This window comes from Microtus ochrogaster, unplaced genomic scaffold (genome assembly GCF_000317375.1).
Source record: "Microtus ochrogaster isolate Prairie Vole_2 unplaced genomic scaffold, MicOch1.0 UNK1, whole genome shotgun sequence".
NCBI classification, from domain to species: Eukaryota; Metazoa; Chordata; class Mammalia; order Rodentia; family Cricetidae; genus Microtus; species Microtus ochrogaster.
In genome coordinates, this window is record NW_004949099.1 from 22,084,765 (window position 1) to 22,103,842 (window position 19,078).

At 39.5% G+C, this 19,078-nt stretch overlaps 1 protein-coding gene across 1 annotated transcript in view; it reads right to left on the minus strand.

The window, feature by feature from the left end:
• Positions 1–19,078, minus strand: part of Sumf1 (sulfatase modifying factor 1) — a 91,934-nt gene that overhangs the window by 7,829 nt on the left and 65,027 nt on the right. Inside the window, exon 8 of the mRNA XM_005364965.2 lies at positions 7,874–7,933. Within this exon, the coding sequence (XP_005365022.1) occupies positions 7,874–7,933 (60 nt within the window). The remainder of the gene's footprint in view (positions 1–7,873; positions 7,934–19,078) is intronic.

Consider the following 19,078-nt stretch of genomic DNA (forward strand, 5'->3'; position numbering starts at 1 on the left):
GACCACACACACACACACACACACACACACACAGAGAGAGAGAGAGAGAGAGAGAGAGAGAGAGAGAGAGAGAGACAGAGACAGAGACAGACAGACAGACAGAGACAGAGACAGACAGAGAGACAGAGACAGAGAGAGACAAAGAATTTGGAGAGCTTGTTTAAATACACATCCCTAAACTGTACACCCAGAAATACAGCTTTCGTGGGGCTTGTGTGACACTCAAGTTATATTTCTAACAGGCTTCCAGGTGCTGCTTCTGCCCATGGGGTACACTTTGAGTAGAAGCAATTTATAAAGGACAATGGAAGGCAGATTAAGAAGCTAAACAATGGGATCAGAAGCATGAAAATGAGAAAAAAATTAGGCAAAAGAACAGTTAGATCATAGCCCGATCACCTCACAGCAAGATTATACATTAAATATTTGAGAGCTTGTAATAGGCCAGATGTAATTTTAGGCCTGAGGAATATAATCAGAGCAGACAAACAAAGAACCTGTTATCAGAGAGCTGACATTCAAAGGAAGTAGACAGACTATAACTGGACTGAAAACTCAAGACTGCCTCTGGCAGTGGTCATCTCTGAAGGAAGTAAAAATGGGGAGAAAGGACTGAAGGCCTCCCCAAGAGGGAGCTGAGATGCCCAAAGAATTGGAAAACTGGAATTCCAAACAGAATCAGCCAAAGATGGCTAATGTAAAAAGCAGGAAATGTGATCGGACAAACAGATGGAGCCACTCTACCACCTCCAAAGTTAGAGGAATTCCCGCGATACCAGTGAAAATTATGACAAACATATTGCTAATTTTTGACCAGCAAGGGCAGAATTCCAAGCTCAGTGGCAATTTAACCTTAGGCAAAGCCTTCTAGAATCTGGGTCCTCACTGAAAAGATGACACTGTCCACAGAAGTATGTAGAAACTCTTAATCTTGGCTGGGAGACTGAGCTCAGTAATAGTAAGCAAAGCCTGCGTTCAATCCCTTGCACCCCCAAAACTGAAACACACCAAAACCAACCCCTCCATAACAAAGGAATACAAGTGTGTACAGAGAGCCGAGGATTTGTTTAGTATACACACACTCTTGGTCACGGAAACTCGGCGTGGCTGACTTCCTCCCCACAGAAACAGGTCTGAAGCAGGACCTTGAGATTGTGGTGACAGTGGGCAAGATGACATCTCCTGCAGCTTCCAACTGCACATACATGTGCCACACTGATGGAAGGGAAAGGTTTACTGCCCTAGAGACGAGCAGGCTGAAGGACAACCCTGGGAATATAGCACAGGGCTATAGTTTTTGTGGGGTGGATTATTATATATGTTACAAAAGCCAGGCTGCAACAGCTCTGATGAATTTTTAGTGTTCAGAACAGTTGAGAAGGATTCTGCATCAATGACATTAGATACTAGAAAAAAATCTGTGACATACATGCTTGTTATTATTACTGTAATTGAAAAACTTGAGTATACATAAAGTAATTAATTTTATTTTTGAAAAATATATATTAAAGTACAAAAAACTCATGGTAGAATACCATAATAGAAAACTAATAGTTTTCTCTAGAAAATAAACATTTGATTTTATTGTCACCTTTATCATTTCTTTGCTAAATTTTATGCAACAAATTTGGTTTACTTGTAAAGGGTCACCATAGGATGACAGCAGTTCCCGAGCCTTTCATAAACCAAAACAGCTAGGAAGAACTAAATCCAAAAAAGCAAGTCTCACAAAAGTGGTGAGGAGAGAGGGACATCACTTGCTGGCAGAGCATTTTCCCAGTGCATGCAAGGCCCTGGGTTTGATCCTTAGCAACAGATACACATACACACAAGCACACAAACACACAAGCACAAACAAGCACACAAACACACATGTGCACTTGTCAGTGCTGAAAGGTCAGGCCCATTACCTCCAAAGAATCAATCATACCTTCATTCTACTTAAACACACCATTCACACAGAGAATATTTATTAATAAGTACTCCTTTTCAATTTCAATAATGGGTCACTAATAGAACCACGAATAAAGAGCAAATGTCCTGATTATGAACATTCTGGTTATTCTTCATATTTTTCTACCTTTATTTTTAGAATCAAAAGTGGTTCTTAAAAGAAGTGAGGTCTTTGGGTGGCTGAAAATGGGTCATTCTATTAATTAAGAACAGGAGTAGGAGGAGGGACTTGTTTCAACCTGATTTTTAGCAAAATGGCTAGTTACTCTGTAAAAGTGATCTCAGGCTCTTTGCAAAGGATGTGATCCTGGATCAGGAAAAAATTCCATTTAAAATAATGACTTACCAGCCTGGAGGCCATGAACTCAAATGAGACATAAATATGGTTTTCATGAGGAAAATGTTTCTCAGATAAAGGATATTTTAAGGCAATTGTATCTCATATTGAATAAAATCATTCTAGGGAAGCACATACCAGAACCCAGGTCTTACCACTGCTGTTTCAAATGACACAGGACTAAATCTTTTGGCATTTGTTAGCCTGATCCCCTAGATGCTGTGGGTTGCAATAAAGATCCCACATTCTAATGTTAGGCATCAACCCAACAACATCAATTACCAAAATTTTTATTTGAGTGCTCATTAAATTAAAATTTTTATTTGATCTGCTTCATCAATTTAACATATGTCGATTTTGTGAGTTCTTCCAATAATCCTATGAGAAAGATAAAAATTACACACTTGAAGAAAAACTGGAACCAAGACATATTAATAGTATACCTAAGGCCACACTGCGTGTTATCAACAGGTGGAAGATAACAGCCTATGTTCTTAACTGGATGCTGTGCTACCTTGCTGCTTCTCTTTCTGTGTCTACATCTCCTTCCAGAAGCTTAGGCAGACTGTTAAAAACTAGGACTGATGGTCCTGGAGAAATAGCTCAGTGGTTAAGAGCACTTATTGGTTTTCCAGAGGACCAAAGTTTGATTCCTAGAATTCACATGGTGACTCACAATTATCAGTAATTCCAGTCCTAGGGAATCCAATGTCCTCTTCTGGCTGCCATGTGTAGCAAGAATTTAAGTGGTATACAGACATAAATGCTGGCACAGTATACACACACAAAGGTTTTTTTTTTAATTAGTAAAATAAAATAACTCTTTTAAAATAGACATGATTACAGTTTACTTTCGACATGCAAAGTGGCTTTAGTTTATGACCAAAAGTATACTATCTTCTAGTATATAAGTATATACTATCTTCTAGTCAAAGTAATTTTTAAAACTAACTATAGAGCTGGAGAGATGATTTAGTGGTTAAGGGTACTGGTTGCTGTTCCAGAAGACCAGGGCTCAATTCTCAGAACATAATGGCTCATCTATCTGTAGCTTTGAGGGCACTCAACACACAAGTCACTCACAGACATATATGCAGACAAAATACGCATATGTACAAAATAGAAATAAAATGTTTTAAGAATTAATTCTAATATTCTTTCTTTTTATTTATTTCTGAGACTGTTGTTTTGTTCTGGAAAAAAAATCTAAATTCATTCAGTTTTGTCGTTCTATTATTCTCTTTTGTAATAGTTTCTCTATCACTCTGAGCCCAAACAACTCAAGACATATTTTACAGGCTGATTAGAAAAAGTTAATTATTAACTTAGTTCTAAATCAAGCATTCATTTTAAAGTAAGGATATAGATAATGAGCCTAAGAAGAGAAAATAAAGTGATTTAAATAATTTAATCCAAAAAAAGACAAAGATTAAAAAGGAACAAAGAACAGATAAGGCAAAGAAAAAAAAACACACAAAATCTCAAAAAAATTCAAACCCAATATCAATAATTGCATTAAATATAATTGGTTTATATAATCAATGAAAATGCAAAGATTGAAATAATAAATTTAAAAATTCATATGAAAGGTTTGATTCCTTGAAAGACAGAATTATCAGAGCCTATTTAAGTAGAAATTTATTTGCATACCAAGGTTTTCACTGACTTCCACCACTCTATTTACCATGGCCTGCAGCTCATTTGGACTTTCAGCAAGTAGTGCTATACTGTCAGCAAAACACAAGTCATTAATTCGCACACCACCTATCTGCGTGCTTATCCTCATCCTCCAGGGCTGTCGATATTATTAATTCCAGGAATATATTAAAGAGTAATGGTGAGAGGATGCATCCCTGCTACACTCCTACAATTTTCTTAAACTGGTCACTTAGTTCTCCACAGACTTTGACTGATGCAAAGTTTTCTTTATAAGCATTTTCTAGTATTCTTATGATTTTTCTCTGGGTATGACAATAACACAAGCATCTAGGACTGCCCCAGGATAGGAACAACTGGAGAACCACCACAAACGGGCTGCCCATGCATGCTTAAACATTGCTGGGGCATAAATGATGAAATGATGATCCAAGTAGAAACATATAATCTACAAATAAGTATTTATTAAATAACTAAATTTTCAATTATAATTTGTTATAATTTAGATATGGTTTGAGTGCATCCCCTAAGGCTTTCAAGGGGGTAGAGACATACTTTTATGTTGTTTAGAGGTAAGGCCTTTTGGGGAGCTAATTAGGGTAAGGTAAAGTCATTTAGGTAGAGTTGGTGTAGGAGGTCCTTCTGTATATGTGTTGCTTTTATTGGTTAATGAATAAAGAACTGCTTTGAGCCTATGGCAGGGAAGAACATAACTTGGGGTGGGGAGTTAGGCTAGATACTGGAAGAAAGAAGGGCGAAGTCAGAGAGAAGGGATGGAGCCACCAGAGACAGACGCTGGGAACTTTACCCAGTAAATCACTGTCACATGGCAATACACAGATTAAAAGAAATGAGTTAAATTAATATGTAAGAATTAGTCAATAAGAAGCTAGAGCTAATGGGCCAAGCAGTGATTTAATTAATACAGTTTGTGTATGATTATTTTGGGTCTAAGCTAGCCGGGCGGCTAGGAATCAACAAGTGGCTCCCCTCTCCAACATAGAGTCACTATTCTATTAATCTTATTCATTGGAAGAGGGAGAGTGATCATAATGAATGTATACATATGCATGCACGCACACACACACACCACTCAGAAACACCTTTTGTCACTTCCCATATGATGCCTTGGACCAACTCTGGTACTGCCACCAAGAATATAATCACTATTTAATGGTCCTCAGCTTGGATCCCTAAAACTATAAACCAAAATAAGCCTCTTTTCCTTAAAAATGTAGTCTGCCTTGTATTTTCATTACAGTAATAGGGAGGGGTAAGGCTAAATGCCTAAGCTTAGGTCCCAATTTCTTTAATAAGGAACTCCACCAAGAAATTCAGAAAGAAATAATCTTAGTTTTACAAGACCTCTTCTTAAAAATGAGGATAAAAGATTGAAGATCTGACAATATTTTCCAATTACATACCAATATACCAAAACCACACAAAGATTACTAGGAACAATAAATAAGGATCTACTCATCATTAATTATATGCAAAAGTTCTCAACATTTAAAATAACTGAATTCAAACTATATAAAAAGACTAATACATCATGACTAAGTGGAATATTGCACCAGGAAAGCAATGATGGTTTAATAAATGAAAATCAAGCTGGGCATGGTTAGTTGCTAATGTGAGAATCTGGGTCCCATAGTCAGTCCAAAGTCAACTTGGCTACATAGTGAGACACTGACTCAAAAAACAAGAAAAAAAATGATAATCAATTATTGTGCTTCATTGTATTATACTGTACTAACTGACTGAAAAGACAAGAAAATCATCATTTAGCAAAATCTATATTCATTGATGAGTAAAAACTACAAATAAACTTGACAGTGGTGACGCACACCTTTAATCCCAGCACTTGGGAAGCAGAGGTAGGCAGATCTCTAAATTCGAGGCAGCTTAGTCTACAGAGTGAGTTCCAGGACAGCCAAGGTTGCACAGAGAAACCATGTCTTGAAAAAAAAATCTGCAAATATTCTCAATCTGATATGAAATATTAATAACAACCATAGTAGTATAATACTTAATTTCAGAAAGTTATTTATTGCCTATGATCAAGGCTGGGCATGGTGGTACATGCCTTTAATCCCAGTACTTGGAAGGCAGAGGCAGGCAGAATCTGTGTGAGTTCAAGGTGAGTCTGATTTACATAGTAAGTTCCAGGCCAACTAGAGTGACACAGTGAGACCCTGTCTCCAAAAAAAAAAAAAAACAAAAAAAAAAACAAACAAACAGAATGAGATATGAGCCGAGCACAGTAGAACATATCCATAGTCCCATTTATTGGGAAGTTGAGACAGAAAAAAAATGTTTTACTTCAGGAGTTAGAGACTGTATGGCCAGCATACCAAGACCCTGACTCAAAAATTCAATTAATTAATTAGTCAATTATGATTGCATAAAGTTAAATTCACCCACATCTTATTATTAATGTAGATTTGTTGTTCATTTTTGGCTTCAGCTTTTGAAGACAGGCTCTCACTGTGTAGCCCTGGCTGACCTTGAATGTACAGACATCCACACTGCCTCTTAAAAAATGGAATTAAAGGTATATGCCACTATACTCAGTTTAATGTAGGTATGAAGCAAGAATTGAGCTGAACTGGATGAACTTCCCACCTGAATCATATGGTCAAAGAGTCTAAACTAAGAACCATGCATGGAACACATACCTACAAACTCACTCACGTACACCATCTAGTTTCTTGAGGCCATTACCAAACTTTGCCGTATGTTTTCAACACCTCTGATGTGTGTGTGTGTGGGGGGGTCTTCTGTTTTGTGTTGATTTCATTGGTTAATAAATAAACTGTCTTGGCCATTTGATAGGCCAGCCCTTAGGTGGGTGGAGTAGACAGAACAGAATGCTGGGAGAAAGAAAGTATAGTTGGTCAGACACCATGGATCTAGCCACCAGGTCAGACATGCTGAATCTTTCCCAGTAAGCCACCACCTCATGGTGCTACACAGATCATTAGAAATGGGTTAATCAAGATGTGAGAATTAGCCATTAAGAGGCTGGAATTAATGGGCCAGGCAGTGTTTAAAAGAATACAACTTGCATGTTGTTATTTCGGGTAAAAAGCTAGCCGGACAAGACAAAAAGCAGGCCTGCTCGTCTCATTACTACACACCTCCAGAGTTTTAAAGATCCTGATGGATCTGGACAAAGTATGATAATGTGTCTATTACAAAATTAGTAACTTAATTTGAAGTCACTATAGATGGCTTTAAATCTCCAGAACTGAGCCAACTACCAAGCAAAGTTCCTTGGTAGTAACAAACTGCAAAATGCTTCTTTATACACAGACAGAAGACAGAACCTGAGTGCTCAAGGCACTGAAAACACATGACTCAAAGAGGAAAGAGGAAGGGGTTGGATTCTATTTTCAAATTCCTTCTAAAAGTTGCTCGTGAGGCACCGATCACTCAGACTAACCCAGAACTGCCATTTTGGAAACTGAAATCATAGCTCATGGAACAAAAATGCACATATTAACACCCAACACACTTGGGTGCTTCCATTTTGGTAGACCACAAACCAACCTCCATTTATAACTTTAGCTTGAATCTCAACAAAGAATTCAGGAATTTACAGACATCTGAAATTATGGGTGTGGTCCTAGACTTAAACATGGGAAGAGGTAGATGATCCACCCTATTTCACAGACCAACAGAAGCCTCTCGCCAGGCGCAAGTCAGCAGACTATCTGGTTGACAGAATGCGATTCACAAGCTCCATTTCTCCTGTTACTTCTCCCATGTCTGTTCATAAATTGACAACTCCCATGTTTTTTTTTTTTTCTCATTTAAATGGGAAGAGGTTTATACTGGCAAAAATGAATGGAATGTTTGGGGGCAGTAAGATATAATGAATGTGTGACCCACAAGAACATGCAACAGTTTAGTAGCATGACTGACCTTATGACACATGTAGGATCCACCTTTCTTCACGCGGTCTTTCCCAGAAGTAGGGCCTTTCTATGGAAGAAAAGAAAAACCATGTTAGTCTCAACAACATGAACACTCTTCACATAGTGGGAAAGGGTCCATTTTGTTAGAGGCGGTCATCCATGACTACCTAAACTCTCCACGTGTTTCCATCCTGGACCCTGCACCTGCACTCACACCCTTCTGAATACCCATGTCCCCAAATGTCCAACCACCTTTCCTCTACAGTCCACCTCAAGTTCCATGCTACTAAATGAGGACTTGGTGATGACAGGAAGCAATTCTACCTCTAATCTCCCAAATCCATTGTTTGCCTTGGTGCCTACTAAACCAATTGGCAGCATCTCCTGCCTCACCATCCTGTTATTAATATTTATCCTGTATTATCACCAGCTTATTCAACCAGATAGCGAGGTTGAGTTATGTTATTGGTGGTTAATAATTCCTCTATGTCTTACCTAGTACACCCTTTACACAGTCTCAAAAATGATATACAACCATGTGGCTGTTAATGTAATTCAGAAGCAAGACACTGTAGACATAGTGCCTACTAGAAAAAAAAGCCATGCTCTTAAGTATTTTGTATTAATTCTAGGGTCATCAATAGCCCTTTGGAGGAAGGTTAAGTAGCAGAATGAAGATTCACACCCAAGTTTTGCTCCAAGATTTGTGCTCTGAAGCACTCAGAGACCTTACTTCCTATTAGAAAGCAAAAGGGAAGGAAGTTGGAGAGAGCCTCATGCTCACAGAAGGAACAGTGAGGAGAACAAAGACCCAGACAGAGCAGCCAAAAGGCAAGTCTGTTTCTTCTAGAAAGTTCTGATAAAACAGCAATGGAGATGAAAATCCTGGTGCTTCCACTGCCAAGATAAAAGCCTCAAGATCAAGTGTGCTCTCCAAAAGGCCTGTAAGAAGTGCCAAGAAGCTCCCATAAGCCAGAGCTAGGGAGTGGGGTGGGAATGCTTTTGTTTTTCTTTGTTGTTCAAAAAAACAACTAATCACACAGCCATCTGCTCTGTTTACTGAAAATAAGAGAAGCCTGCACAATCTTCTTCCTGGCTTAGTTTTCCTATTTCTAGCTAAAAACATACTTGTCAAAGGCTATTGACTATGAGACAAAAGTTAAAAGGACCATGCATGCCTCACCCTCAAAGGGGTGGCACACTGTCTTGACACTGTTATCAAGGTGGCTAGAAGGGCAGGTTTCTTCCAAGCATTCTCAGGTATTTATACACTGTCACATAGTCACTGACTCTACATTATTCCTTTGCAAGTTCAGGGTATTCCCAAGGTCCCAAACACTTAGAAACATTGATAAATTTTTCCAATTATAATTGGCACACTGAAAATATAAAAACACCAGTGAAGATAAAGGCTACAATCACAGCTTTTTCTTGAGGAACATCTAGAATTAGACAGCTATTGCATCAGAATCTCTGGAGTTTATCAATGTATAAAAGTAAGGCATTTGGGGCTACAAAGACAGTTCAGCGTTGAAAAGCACTGGCTGCCCTTCCAGAGGACCCAGGTTCAATTCTCAGCACTGATACAGCATCTCACAACCATTCATAACCCCAGTCCCAGGGGATCTAAGGCCTTCTTCTGGCTTCTGTGGGTACTGCATGCACATGGTGCACAGATATAGATGCAGGCAAAGCACCTGTGCACATAAAAATGTAGGAAAAGGGTAAGGCATTAATCAAGAATTAACCTGAAGAGGTGAGGAGGTGGCTCAGCAGTGAAGAGCACAGACTGCTCTTCCGGAAGACCCAGGTTGAATTCCCAGTACCTACATGGCAGCTCACATAACTGTCTGTAACTCCAGTTCCAGAGGACCCAATACCCATGGCAAAACCACCAATGTACATAAAAAAAATCATTTGAAGCACATATAATTATGTATCTGCTCATACGATGGCCATATCACTTAAGTCTCTTTCTTGCTTGGGAATTCTTGTATTTGCTGCCTTGGGAGGTTTGTCACAGTCTATCAGACCATAGGTTAATGACAATTCGGTTCTTACCATAATTACCACGATATGTGCCAGAATATAAGGTAAATTTTGTTTTGTCAAAATACATCTAAGAACAAGAACAGGTCATTCACCAATAGGAAGATGTAACAACAAAATTTCCCTCTCACTGTTACTCCAATGTTCTAACGCTGCAGCTGAAAAATATTTCCCCCTTCACGGTAGCACAGCACTAACAAGAGCCATTGCGGGATAATACGACTGCAACAGCCAACACAATCCTGAACCGAGGTGACTGCCCAGAGACTTGCTATAAATGAGACTAGTTTTCTTATAAAACAAGACATAGGATTAGGTACAAATCAAATGCTTACCACCTTGCCAATAAGGCAGGAAAATTACTAAGAGGACATAGTGTCTTAAATGGTGACCCTAAACTTCAAGTTAAAAAGAGCCTTAAAAGGTTACTAATTTGGGTTGCTGGGATGGCTCAGGCATAAACGGGTTTGTCACGAAGCCTTTTTGATCTGAGTTCAATCCATAGAACTTATATGGAAGGAGAAAACTGACTCCTGCAAGCTGCCTTCTGACTTCCACATACTCACTATGCCACCTGTGCCCACACATAAACATACAAACAAAATTAAAAAATGGGTTAGTGATGATATCTCTATTTCTCTGTCTTTCGGTGGTAAGAGCCTATTGCTGAAAACATCACTTGCTTTGGTTGCAGGACACAGAGAAATCAGCCTCGAACTGAGCAGTAAACTCCTGAATGGCTGGCCTACAGAGTGACAGAGGTGCTACGCAGCTGCAGGCAGAAAGAAACATCACTGCCCTCGCCTAGTGTGGGACCCTGACAATACAATACTGAACTGTTGGCAAGATATGCTCATATCAGCAGTGGCATGATGGTTAAGAGAGTAACCAACTTTCTGGTTGGCTAGGCGGCCAGCTCCACAGGAGGAATTTCATACCTGGTACTGTAAACCTGCTCGAAAGGACATCACCAAAGGGATCAAAGGCCTTGGGGAAGCCTACTGTTTTGCTTTACTAAATGGTCACACTGTCGTGCTGTCTTCTAAATGCTTACACTCATGAATTTGTGTTGCTCTCATATTTGGTCAGAGACAATTGTTATGTAAGACCCATAAGTGATCGAGGTGCATAGTTTGAGTTACTCTATGGATGTGTCATCTTTGTTAGCTTGCCAACACCCAAGGCTCAGGAAATATCATAGAAGAGGGGTGGAAAGAATGTAAGAGCTAGCAGACAGGAGGAGAGCTGTATCATGTTGACTTCTGGATATGACCTGGTTGTTCACTGCATCAGTTTCATAAGATCAAGTCAGCCAAAATTCTACCATGGATCAAGGAAGAATCCTCAAGACCCATCTCTACTCAAAGAATTAAAAATATTATCTTAAAATTTTACATTTTATAGACACACATTGAAATTTTAGGTAAAAATCATATAGCACTTGGATTGTCCTTTAAAGTCCTTTAAAAACAACATAAAGGTAATGATTAAACTATGACATAATTGCCAAAATAGAAGCTTTACAACGTGTCACAACTCTGTTCCATCCGTATTCCCATAGATCTCAAGGACCCACACACTTGAAGAAAAACACTATTTCATAATACAGTGTACATATGTATGACCTAATCAAAATTCAAATTTAAAAATCAGCATTACAGCCACTCTGTACAGTAAAAATTCAGTAATAAATTCATCTTACACACGCAGATGCTCACAGACACAGACTTACTAGTGGTTGGTTCCAGCTCAGATTGAATGAGTCACAACTGAGAGAGTTATGGACCACTGAGTCTAAGCTATGGGGTTTCATTTACATCTCAACACTTTTAAAACAAAAGTCTTAAAAGTAACATTGAGCTAAGATGCCACCAAACAGAGTCACTAACATTATTATTAGTAACATTCTTTGAAGAAAGAAAAAAGAAAGTTAAGAGGCAGGGATGTGGGCCTTTAAAATCGTCATTCATGAGCTACTTATCAAACTCTTAATAAAAACTGGGGGAACAGATTCAGTGTAGGTAAAACTAAAATTCTCTAGTATTAGAAGGGTCTCCTTTGCTCACTCAGAGACAATTCATTACAAAATTTTAAATAATCTTTCATCATGTTTCCTGTCTCAGTATAAACAACCCAGTGCCATAAGCACAATTCATTCTGCAAAGCAGAAAATAGTAATGAGCTTCTAGAAGAGTCCCACAATGCTCTAAATAACCCCTCACCCATACCCTAGTAAGAAACCCCAATGAAACTCACTGTGACAGATGGTTAAGTGGGGACAGGAACACACGGACAGGCAGATGGACACACATACACATACTAGCTGGGAGGAGGATGGGTATCAGAGAAAATGAGATGGGGACAAGAGGGAAATGAGATAAAAATTGTATTTGTGTATGTGTATGAAAATGTAATGAGCTGGATGGTGGTGGTACAAGGTGTTAATCCCAGCCTTGGGAGGCAGAAGCAGAGGCAGGCAGAGCTCTAAAGTTGGAGGCCAGCCTGGTCTACAGAGCAAGTTCCAGGATAGTCAGGGCTACACAGAGAAACCCTGTCTTGAAAAAAAAAAAGTCATAATGAAACCCATTATTGTATATAATTGATACATACTAATAAAAATATTTAAAAATAGCCGGGCGGTGGTGGCGCACGCCTTTAATCCCAGCACTTGGGAGGCAGAGGCAGGCGGATCTCTGTGAGTTCGAGACCAGCCTGGTCTACAAGAGCTAGTTCCAGGACAGGCTCCAAAACCACAGAGAAACCCTGTCTCAAAAAAAAAAATATTTAAAAATAAGTAAGAATAATGAAGTAAAAGAAAAGAATGCGCCTCTGTGGTCACCCAGCACATTGTAGATGTGATGTGTACAAACATGGAACATGTGAAGACACTCCAGCGGTACTCAGAGGCTGTGCTGGCTGACAGCCCTAAAGCCTTTGGCTGAGTGTGGGCAGAGCAGCAAAGATTTGCAGTTTACAATTACTACAGACATCCCCTTTCAATCATAATGGAAATCCGAACTTAAGAAAAGGTGAAAGCCTGGTCTACAGAGCTAGTTCCAGGACAGGCTCCAAAGCCACAGAGAAACCCTGTCTCGAAAAAACTAAAAAAATGAAAGCAGTGAAGAGCTAGATCCAAGTTGTCTGAAATCAGAAAATACCTTTGATAGCGACCAAACCAGATGCTTGTAGTATGGACTTTTTGCCTTTAAGAAAATAAAAAGAGGGATCGTGAAACTACTCAAAATTTCTAAAGAGAATTTTAAAAGGCCTTGTAGATTTCTCTATGGAGCATCTGCTCAAATAACCCAGACAGATGCTTAGAAGCCCTGTGTTTTTCCTACTAACAGCACTTCTCACCAGCCTCCCAGAAACATTTAATTCTCTCTGCCTAATAACCTGGTTCCACTTGCTCATTAGACTCTTTCTTACCTTGCAGGATCTACCTCATCAAATGTTACCTCTGAATGAAAAACATGGGCTCAATCAACTTGGGTTCAAGTCCTGCCTCCAACACTGAATGACCCTTCGGGATAGTTATGCAATCTCCCTATTCCCCCAGGTTCCTCTTTTACAAAAATAGAGCTAATAATGGTCCCTGCTCCTCTGGACCAATATAGAGAGTGAAGGACATGATGCTTGAGAAAATGACAGGCAATCTGTGTCAGGCTGATGGCACTGCTTTGTATTATTAATTTATAACTAACTTAGATTTCCCAAAGGCGCTCATGAACTGAATAGACCTCGCCGTGTATAACTTCAAATTCAAACCCACAGAGACCACTTGATCTAGTTTGTCTGATGTTCAACTCCCAGATGGAGCTGTCCAAGCCCTAATAAAATTAATGGCATGCTAACAACCCTTGTGAAATAAAGACAGACTGTTTTATACTACAATAAAATTACCATAGTTAGCATCACAAAGTACAGTCTGACTCTGTCGTGGTATCGGACTTAGCTGAACTGAACTTTTCATCAGTAAAACCAACACAGAAACCTGTGAGTCATAGACAGCAGATTTAATATCATTTCAACATAATGAAAAAAATCAAAAAATATTTGCCTTCATAAGGTCTCTCTCCACTAGCCTAGTGTAAGCCATGTCCCAACACCTAAGAGAAAACTGGAATTCAAAATGTCCTATTTGACAAGAAAAGGTATTTTTTATATTTTTTTTTTTTAAAAAAAACATTTAAACAGCAATTTTGTAAATATCTCAAAATATCTCCCAATCTTGGGAGATAATCTGGATTCTGCCCTCTCTTTCACCCCTACATCCAACTAGTCCAATTAGCTTTACCTCCAAAGGAGAGCTTTAAAGAATGACAGCTCATCATCTCCATGGTAACCTCTCTGGTTCAGGCCACCATCATTTCTCCCCAGAACCAACTGCAATAGCCTCCTAACAGGCCTTTACAGATACCAAAACTGACACCTGGTAGTATCTAATAATATGTGTTGAATAGATAAAAGATTGGCATCTCATGGCAAAGCCAGAAAGAAAAAGGAATGCATACTGTATAATTTCACTTATCTAAAACTAAAAAAAGTACCAGCTAATCTGTGCTTTCTAGAAAGAGGATCAAACATTGCTTGGACATGAGACACAGAGAGGGGTAGAATCATAAGGTAGCACAAAGAAAGTCTGAGGTGACTGGTATATTCGTTATTCTGATTGGAATGATCTCAAGGATGTTTACCAAGCTGGATCAAAATGAACACTTTAAACGTATGCAATGTATTGCATATCAATATCAATTATATGAAACTAATGCTGGGGAGTTGTTTGTCTATTCACTTATTTTGACCCTGGGTCTAACTCGGTAGCCCTGGCTGGACTGGAAGCTCCATGTTGACCAGGTTACCTCAAATTCATAGAGATCTGCCTGCCACTGCATCCCAAGTGCTGGGAGGAGTGCAAGCCCAGCCTTGTACAACTAGCGTTGTTTTTTGTTTTTTTTTTTTTTTAGAGAAAACAAAAAACAGATAATGATAAAAGTCAGAGTAAGCCATAAGTCAGTAAGAAGACAAAGTCAGTTGCAGTAAAATGTAAAATCTAAAGCATGTAAAATCTAATCATGACAGGATCTCTGCAAACACCATAGGCAGCAGACCTCCATGCCTCCCACACACTACTAAAGGCAGGAAGAAACAGACAGATCCAACAAGATATGCTCTGAGCTGATAACTAGGAAAGCTGACTATTAAGAACAGGGGGGCTCAGCTGACTATGCTTTTCTACTTTTGCATGTTTGGAATTTTCTATAAATAAGAAAAATTTTAAAGTCAAAGGACACAAAATAAAAAGATATATTGTGTCTTATATGACCCAAAATGTTAGTCATCAAAGACTTCCACAGAAGTTTAAATGCAGATGACTCAGATATTAAAGGGAGAGATTTTATTCTCCCCTCTACAATCTTGAGAAGGTTGTGCTGAAAGCTAAGTTTCCCTTGTCCTGGTTGACTGTGTGCTGGATCCCTGGCAAACTTGACTTCTAGGCAAGGCTTCCAGCTGGCAAATGACATGGACTCCTCCATGCAGGGCTCCAGCAGCCCAAAATTCAGGGCAACAAAAAAATCCCGCTGCCTATTTGAAGGTCTCCTTGCACACTAAAGCACTAATGTACCAACAGGGGCATCGTGAGTGTGACCAAGACACTTGTTGTGCTCACCTGCTCCTAGGGAGCTCCTTCAGTCATCTCTGCCAGCTTCTGCTTCTAAACAAGGTCTCACTATGGTAGGACAGGTTGCCTCAGCCTCCTGAGAGCGGGGATGATAGCTGTAGACCCCCACACCAGCCCACCCCACCCCACCTCTTTAAAGAAAGGCACTCTGCTTTCAAACATCCTGTAATGTAAAAACAACTGATAACCGGTGATTGTCTGCATCACAATTACTGCAAGCACACTAACCTTTTTCATCTCATTTGATTCCAGTGATGGATGATCCAGGAAAGCAGAAAGTATCATTTTAAGGATGAGGAATTTGGAAGCCCCTAGAGATAAAATGTGTGTCAAATCCTAGTCTTACAGCTAGCAAGTAATGAGCCGGGAGGCCATATAATCAGAACACCACGGCGCCTACAGACTTATCTCACTTCTAGCCAAAAAAAAAAAAAAAAAAAACCATATTATTGGTATCACAGAACCTCTTCCCAAGGTACACAGTAAAATGTCCTAATAATTCTCTTTTATACTCAGTATTAAACATGGACAAAGGATTTTAAAGTTAAGCAGATAAAAGCATTAGTTCAAGTAAAGCTTTTTGGAATTGTGTGAAATATTATTCATTCCCTAGGAGAGGATTAATGAAAAGAGTATACAAGTTGGGCGTGGTGGTGAATGCCCTTAATCCCAACACTTAGGAGGCAGAGAAAGGAGGATCTCTGTGAGTTCAAGGCCAGCCTTGTCCACATAGTGAATTCTAGGACAGCCAGAGCTACAAAATAGGACCCTGTCTCAAAACAATACAAAAAAAAAGGAAGGAAGGAAGAAAGGAAGGAAGGAAGGAAGGAAGGAAGGAAGGAAGGAGAGAGAGAGAGAGAAAGAGAGAATTGGGTTTAGTTATACCAGGAAAAGAGGAAAGAGGGAGTGATGTACAAGAAAGGTTAAAGGTGGAGGGAAGACCAACTTAGAACAACAGAACATCAGACACAAACCAAATGAACAGCTCCCCATATTTTCTTTGTAAAACCACTGAATCCTGTGGTGGTAAATTATCCTGTCTGTGAAATGAATGAAAACAGCTATTTCCTTAATGCTATCTGTTCTGCTCTTGCCTGGTCAAAGAGGAAGAGAATTCTCGAAACTGCATTCAAGCTGTTCACACCATGATGGATGGCTCTCCAATGTCTAAAGAACTTCAAATCTTGCTTCTGGAATCATGCACAAAATATGGTATTTAACAATAATTCTGATCACATTAAAAGCAGCATAAAAATACATAGAGGTTGATATATAACACATACATTCTATGTCTAAGTATTATTTTATATGCCCCAAGATTGTTACATGGCCATTTATTGGTTATTCTATTATCATTATTATAAGATAACCATATACTTTATTGTTAAATAAAAGAAATGTTTAAAAGACAAAGGAAGAACTATTAATAATTGTGCCGGCACAAGCATCTATGACACTTAGTCATCCGCCATATTTTTAAATGAAGAATTAGGGATAAGAAAAGGTGAAAAGACTACTAAGGTCCCAAGCAGTTCGAGGAGTCAGGGTTCCAGCCCAGGTTTCACTTGGTTATGTGCTCTGTGTGGGCCACTTCATATGGCATCATATTCTTGGAATGAGTGACTCAGCTGTTCCAATTAAGGTGCATATACTTCCCTTTAGAGATTCCTTTCAGAAAAATACCTACAACTCAAGGAGAACTCTGAGTGAGTTCATTTTTAAAGGACATTGATTAGCTTCACCTCCCCACCTTCCCATTTTGGGGGTGGTGGTGAGAAGGGCTTACTGTATCTTAGGCTAGCCTCAAACTTTTCATATATAAAAAACCAAAATAAGTGGCCATAGTAATGAATTAAACATTTACAGGGGCCAAAGGAAGCCTGAGTCACCTGGGTGCCTTATTTCAGGCTATACCTGGAATGGGGACGACCTTATAAGACTAAGATCTTAATCTGTGGGGTCTGTGCTAAGGCCCAGAGTTACAGTTAATGTTAAACTAATGAGCTGATTATCCACTGGTGTGGGAGAACTGGTGTGATAAAATGACGTGTTTCATGTCAGGGGAAAAAATACACATACGCACACACATGATTTGATGTCTGAAGTGGTATCAGAACCACCTACGTGGTGGCACATGTCTGTAATCACAGAATTAGGACAGAACCAGGAAGACTTCAAATTTGCAGACAGCCTGAACATAGCAAGTTCGACGTCAGATGGGGATATATGATGAAACCCCATCTCCAAACAAAGAAGAGAAAAAGGAGAGGGAAAAATGAGAACGGGGATGAGAGAAGAAAGAGGAAAAGGAGGAAGCGGCAGTGATGGCCGCTATGACAAGTGACAAGGAAAAATGAGACATACCAGCATTTCCCACCTCACAGCACTTCGCCCTTTATTTCTGCAAGTATAAAGCTGTACCTTGACAGCACAAGCTTTGTTCTGCTCCCCGATTTATATGAGCATTCACCAGCATCTGAGACTGGGGATGTCAACAGCCATTTACTGACTCCACAGTGACTACGCTACACTTAAATGTCCGTGAAATAACTGTTAGCCAGAGATTTGGGATTTGGCAAATGAAGGGAATAAAGGCCAGAAACAAACAGACAAAAGATGGAAAGGGTCACCTTAAAAATCTTATTTGTACAAAACAACAAAGTCAGTCTTAGTCTTAAAACATACCGCAGATAGGAAGTAACCAGAGACATCCTCAAGGTGAGCAAGACAGACGGCACTCCCAGGCAGACAGCACAAGAACTGGGACCACCAGGGTCTAGCCTGGGCTCTGACTCTCACTCTCGGTCTGGAGTCCCCTCATTTGTGAAATGAAAGAGCTGCAGAGGGACACTCTGAGGTCCCGCCTTCACGACCATGTCATGGGAACTTGTAGACACAGCCTTAGACAGTGCCTATCCCATCATCCCAAGTTGTTTCACAGCCTCCAGAGAACTTTCTATCCATTCTTCCAGAAATGGGAGATAAGCAACCACAACCTTCTTTAAAATGCCTCAGTAAGGGTTTCAACTTTTGTAGCCACTCCCAACAACTACCAGTTAGGAGAAAGAGAAGAAAAGTGGAGCCAGGCTCCAAAAAAGTAATTTAAGGCTCTAAACTTTCCAGCAGCATACCCACACACACTGTAGTAAATGAGAGGCAATTTTAAAATTATGGATATGAAGTTTCTAAGTGCTAAAACCCAGGAAGCCTAAATACAGAGGCAGCCATTGCTGAGAGAAAACAAGTCCCATGGATTTCTGTACCAAGGACACTATGTTTCCACCATCTATGCAAAGCTGCACTCTGCTCTGTGGACTATGTCTCCGAATGTGCAGGTGCTTCTCCAGCTCAGAAAGCTGGGGAGATGCTGTACAGCACACCCTTGTCTACCCAACACCAGTGATAGGCACACTAAATATAGAGAAATCAGTTTCTCCACTGTAAACAATGCATACACTTTTTTTTGTTTTTTTTTTTTTT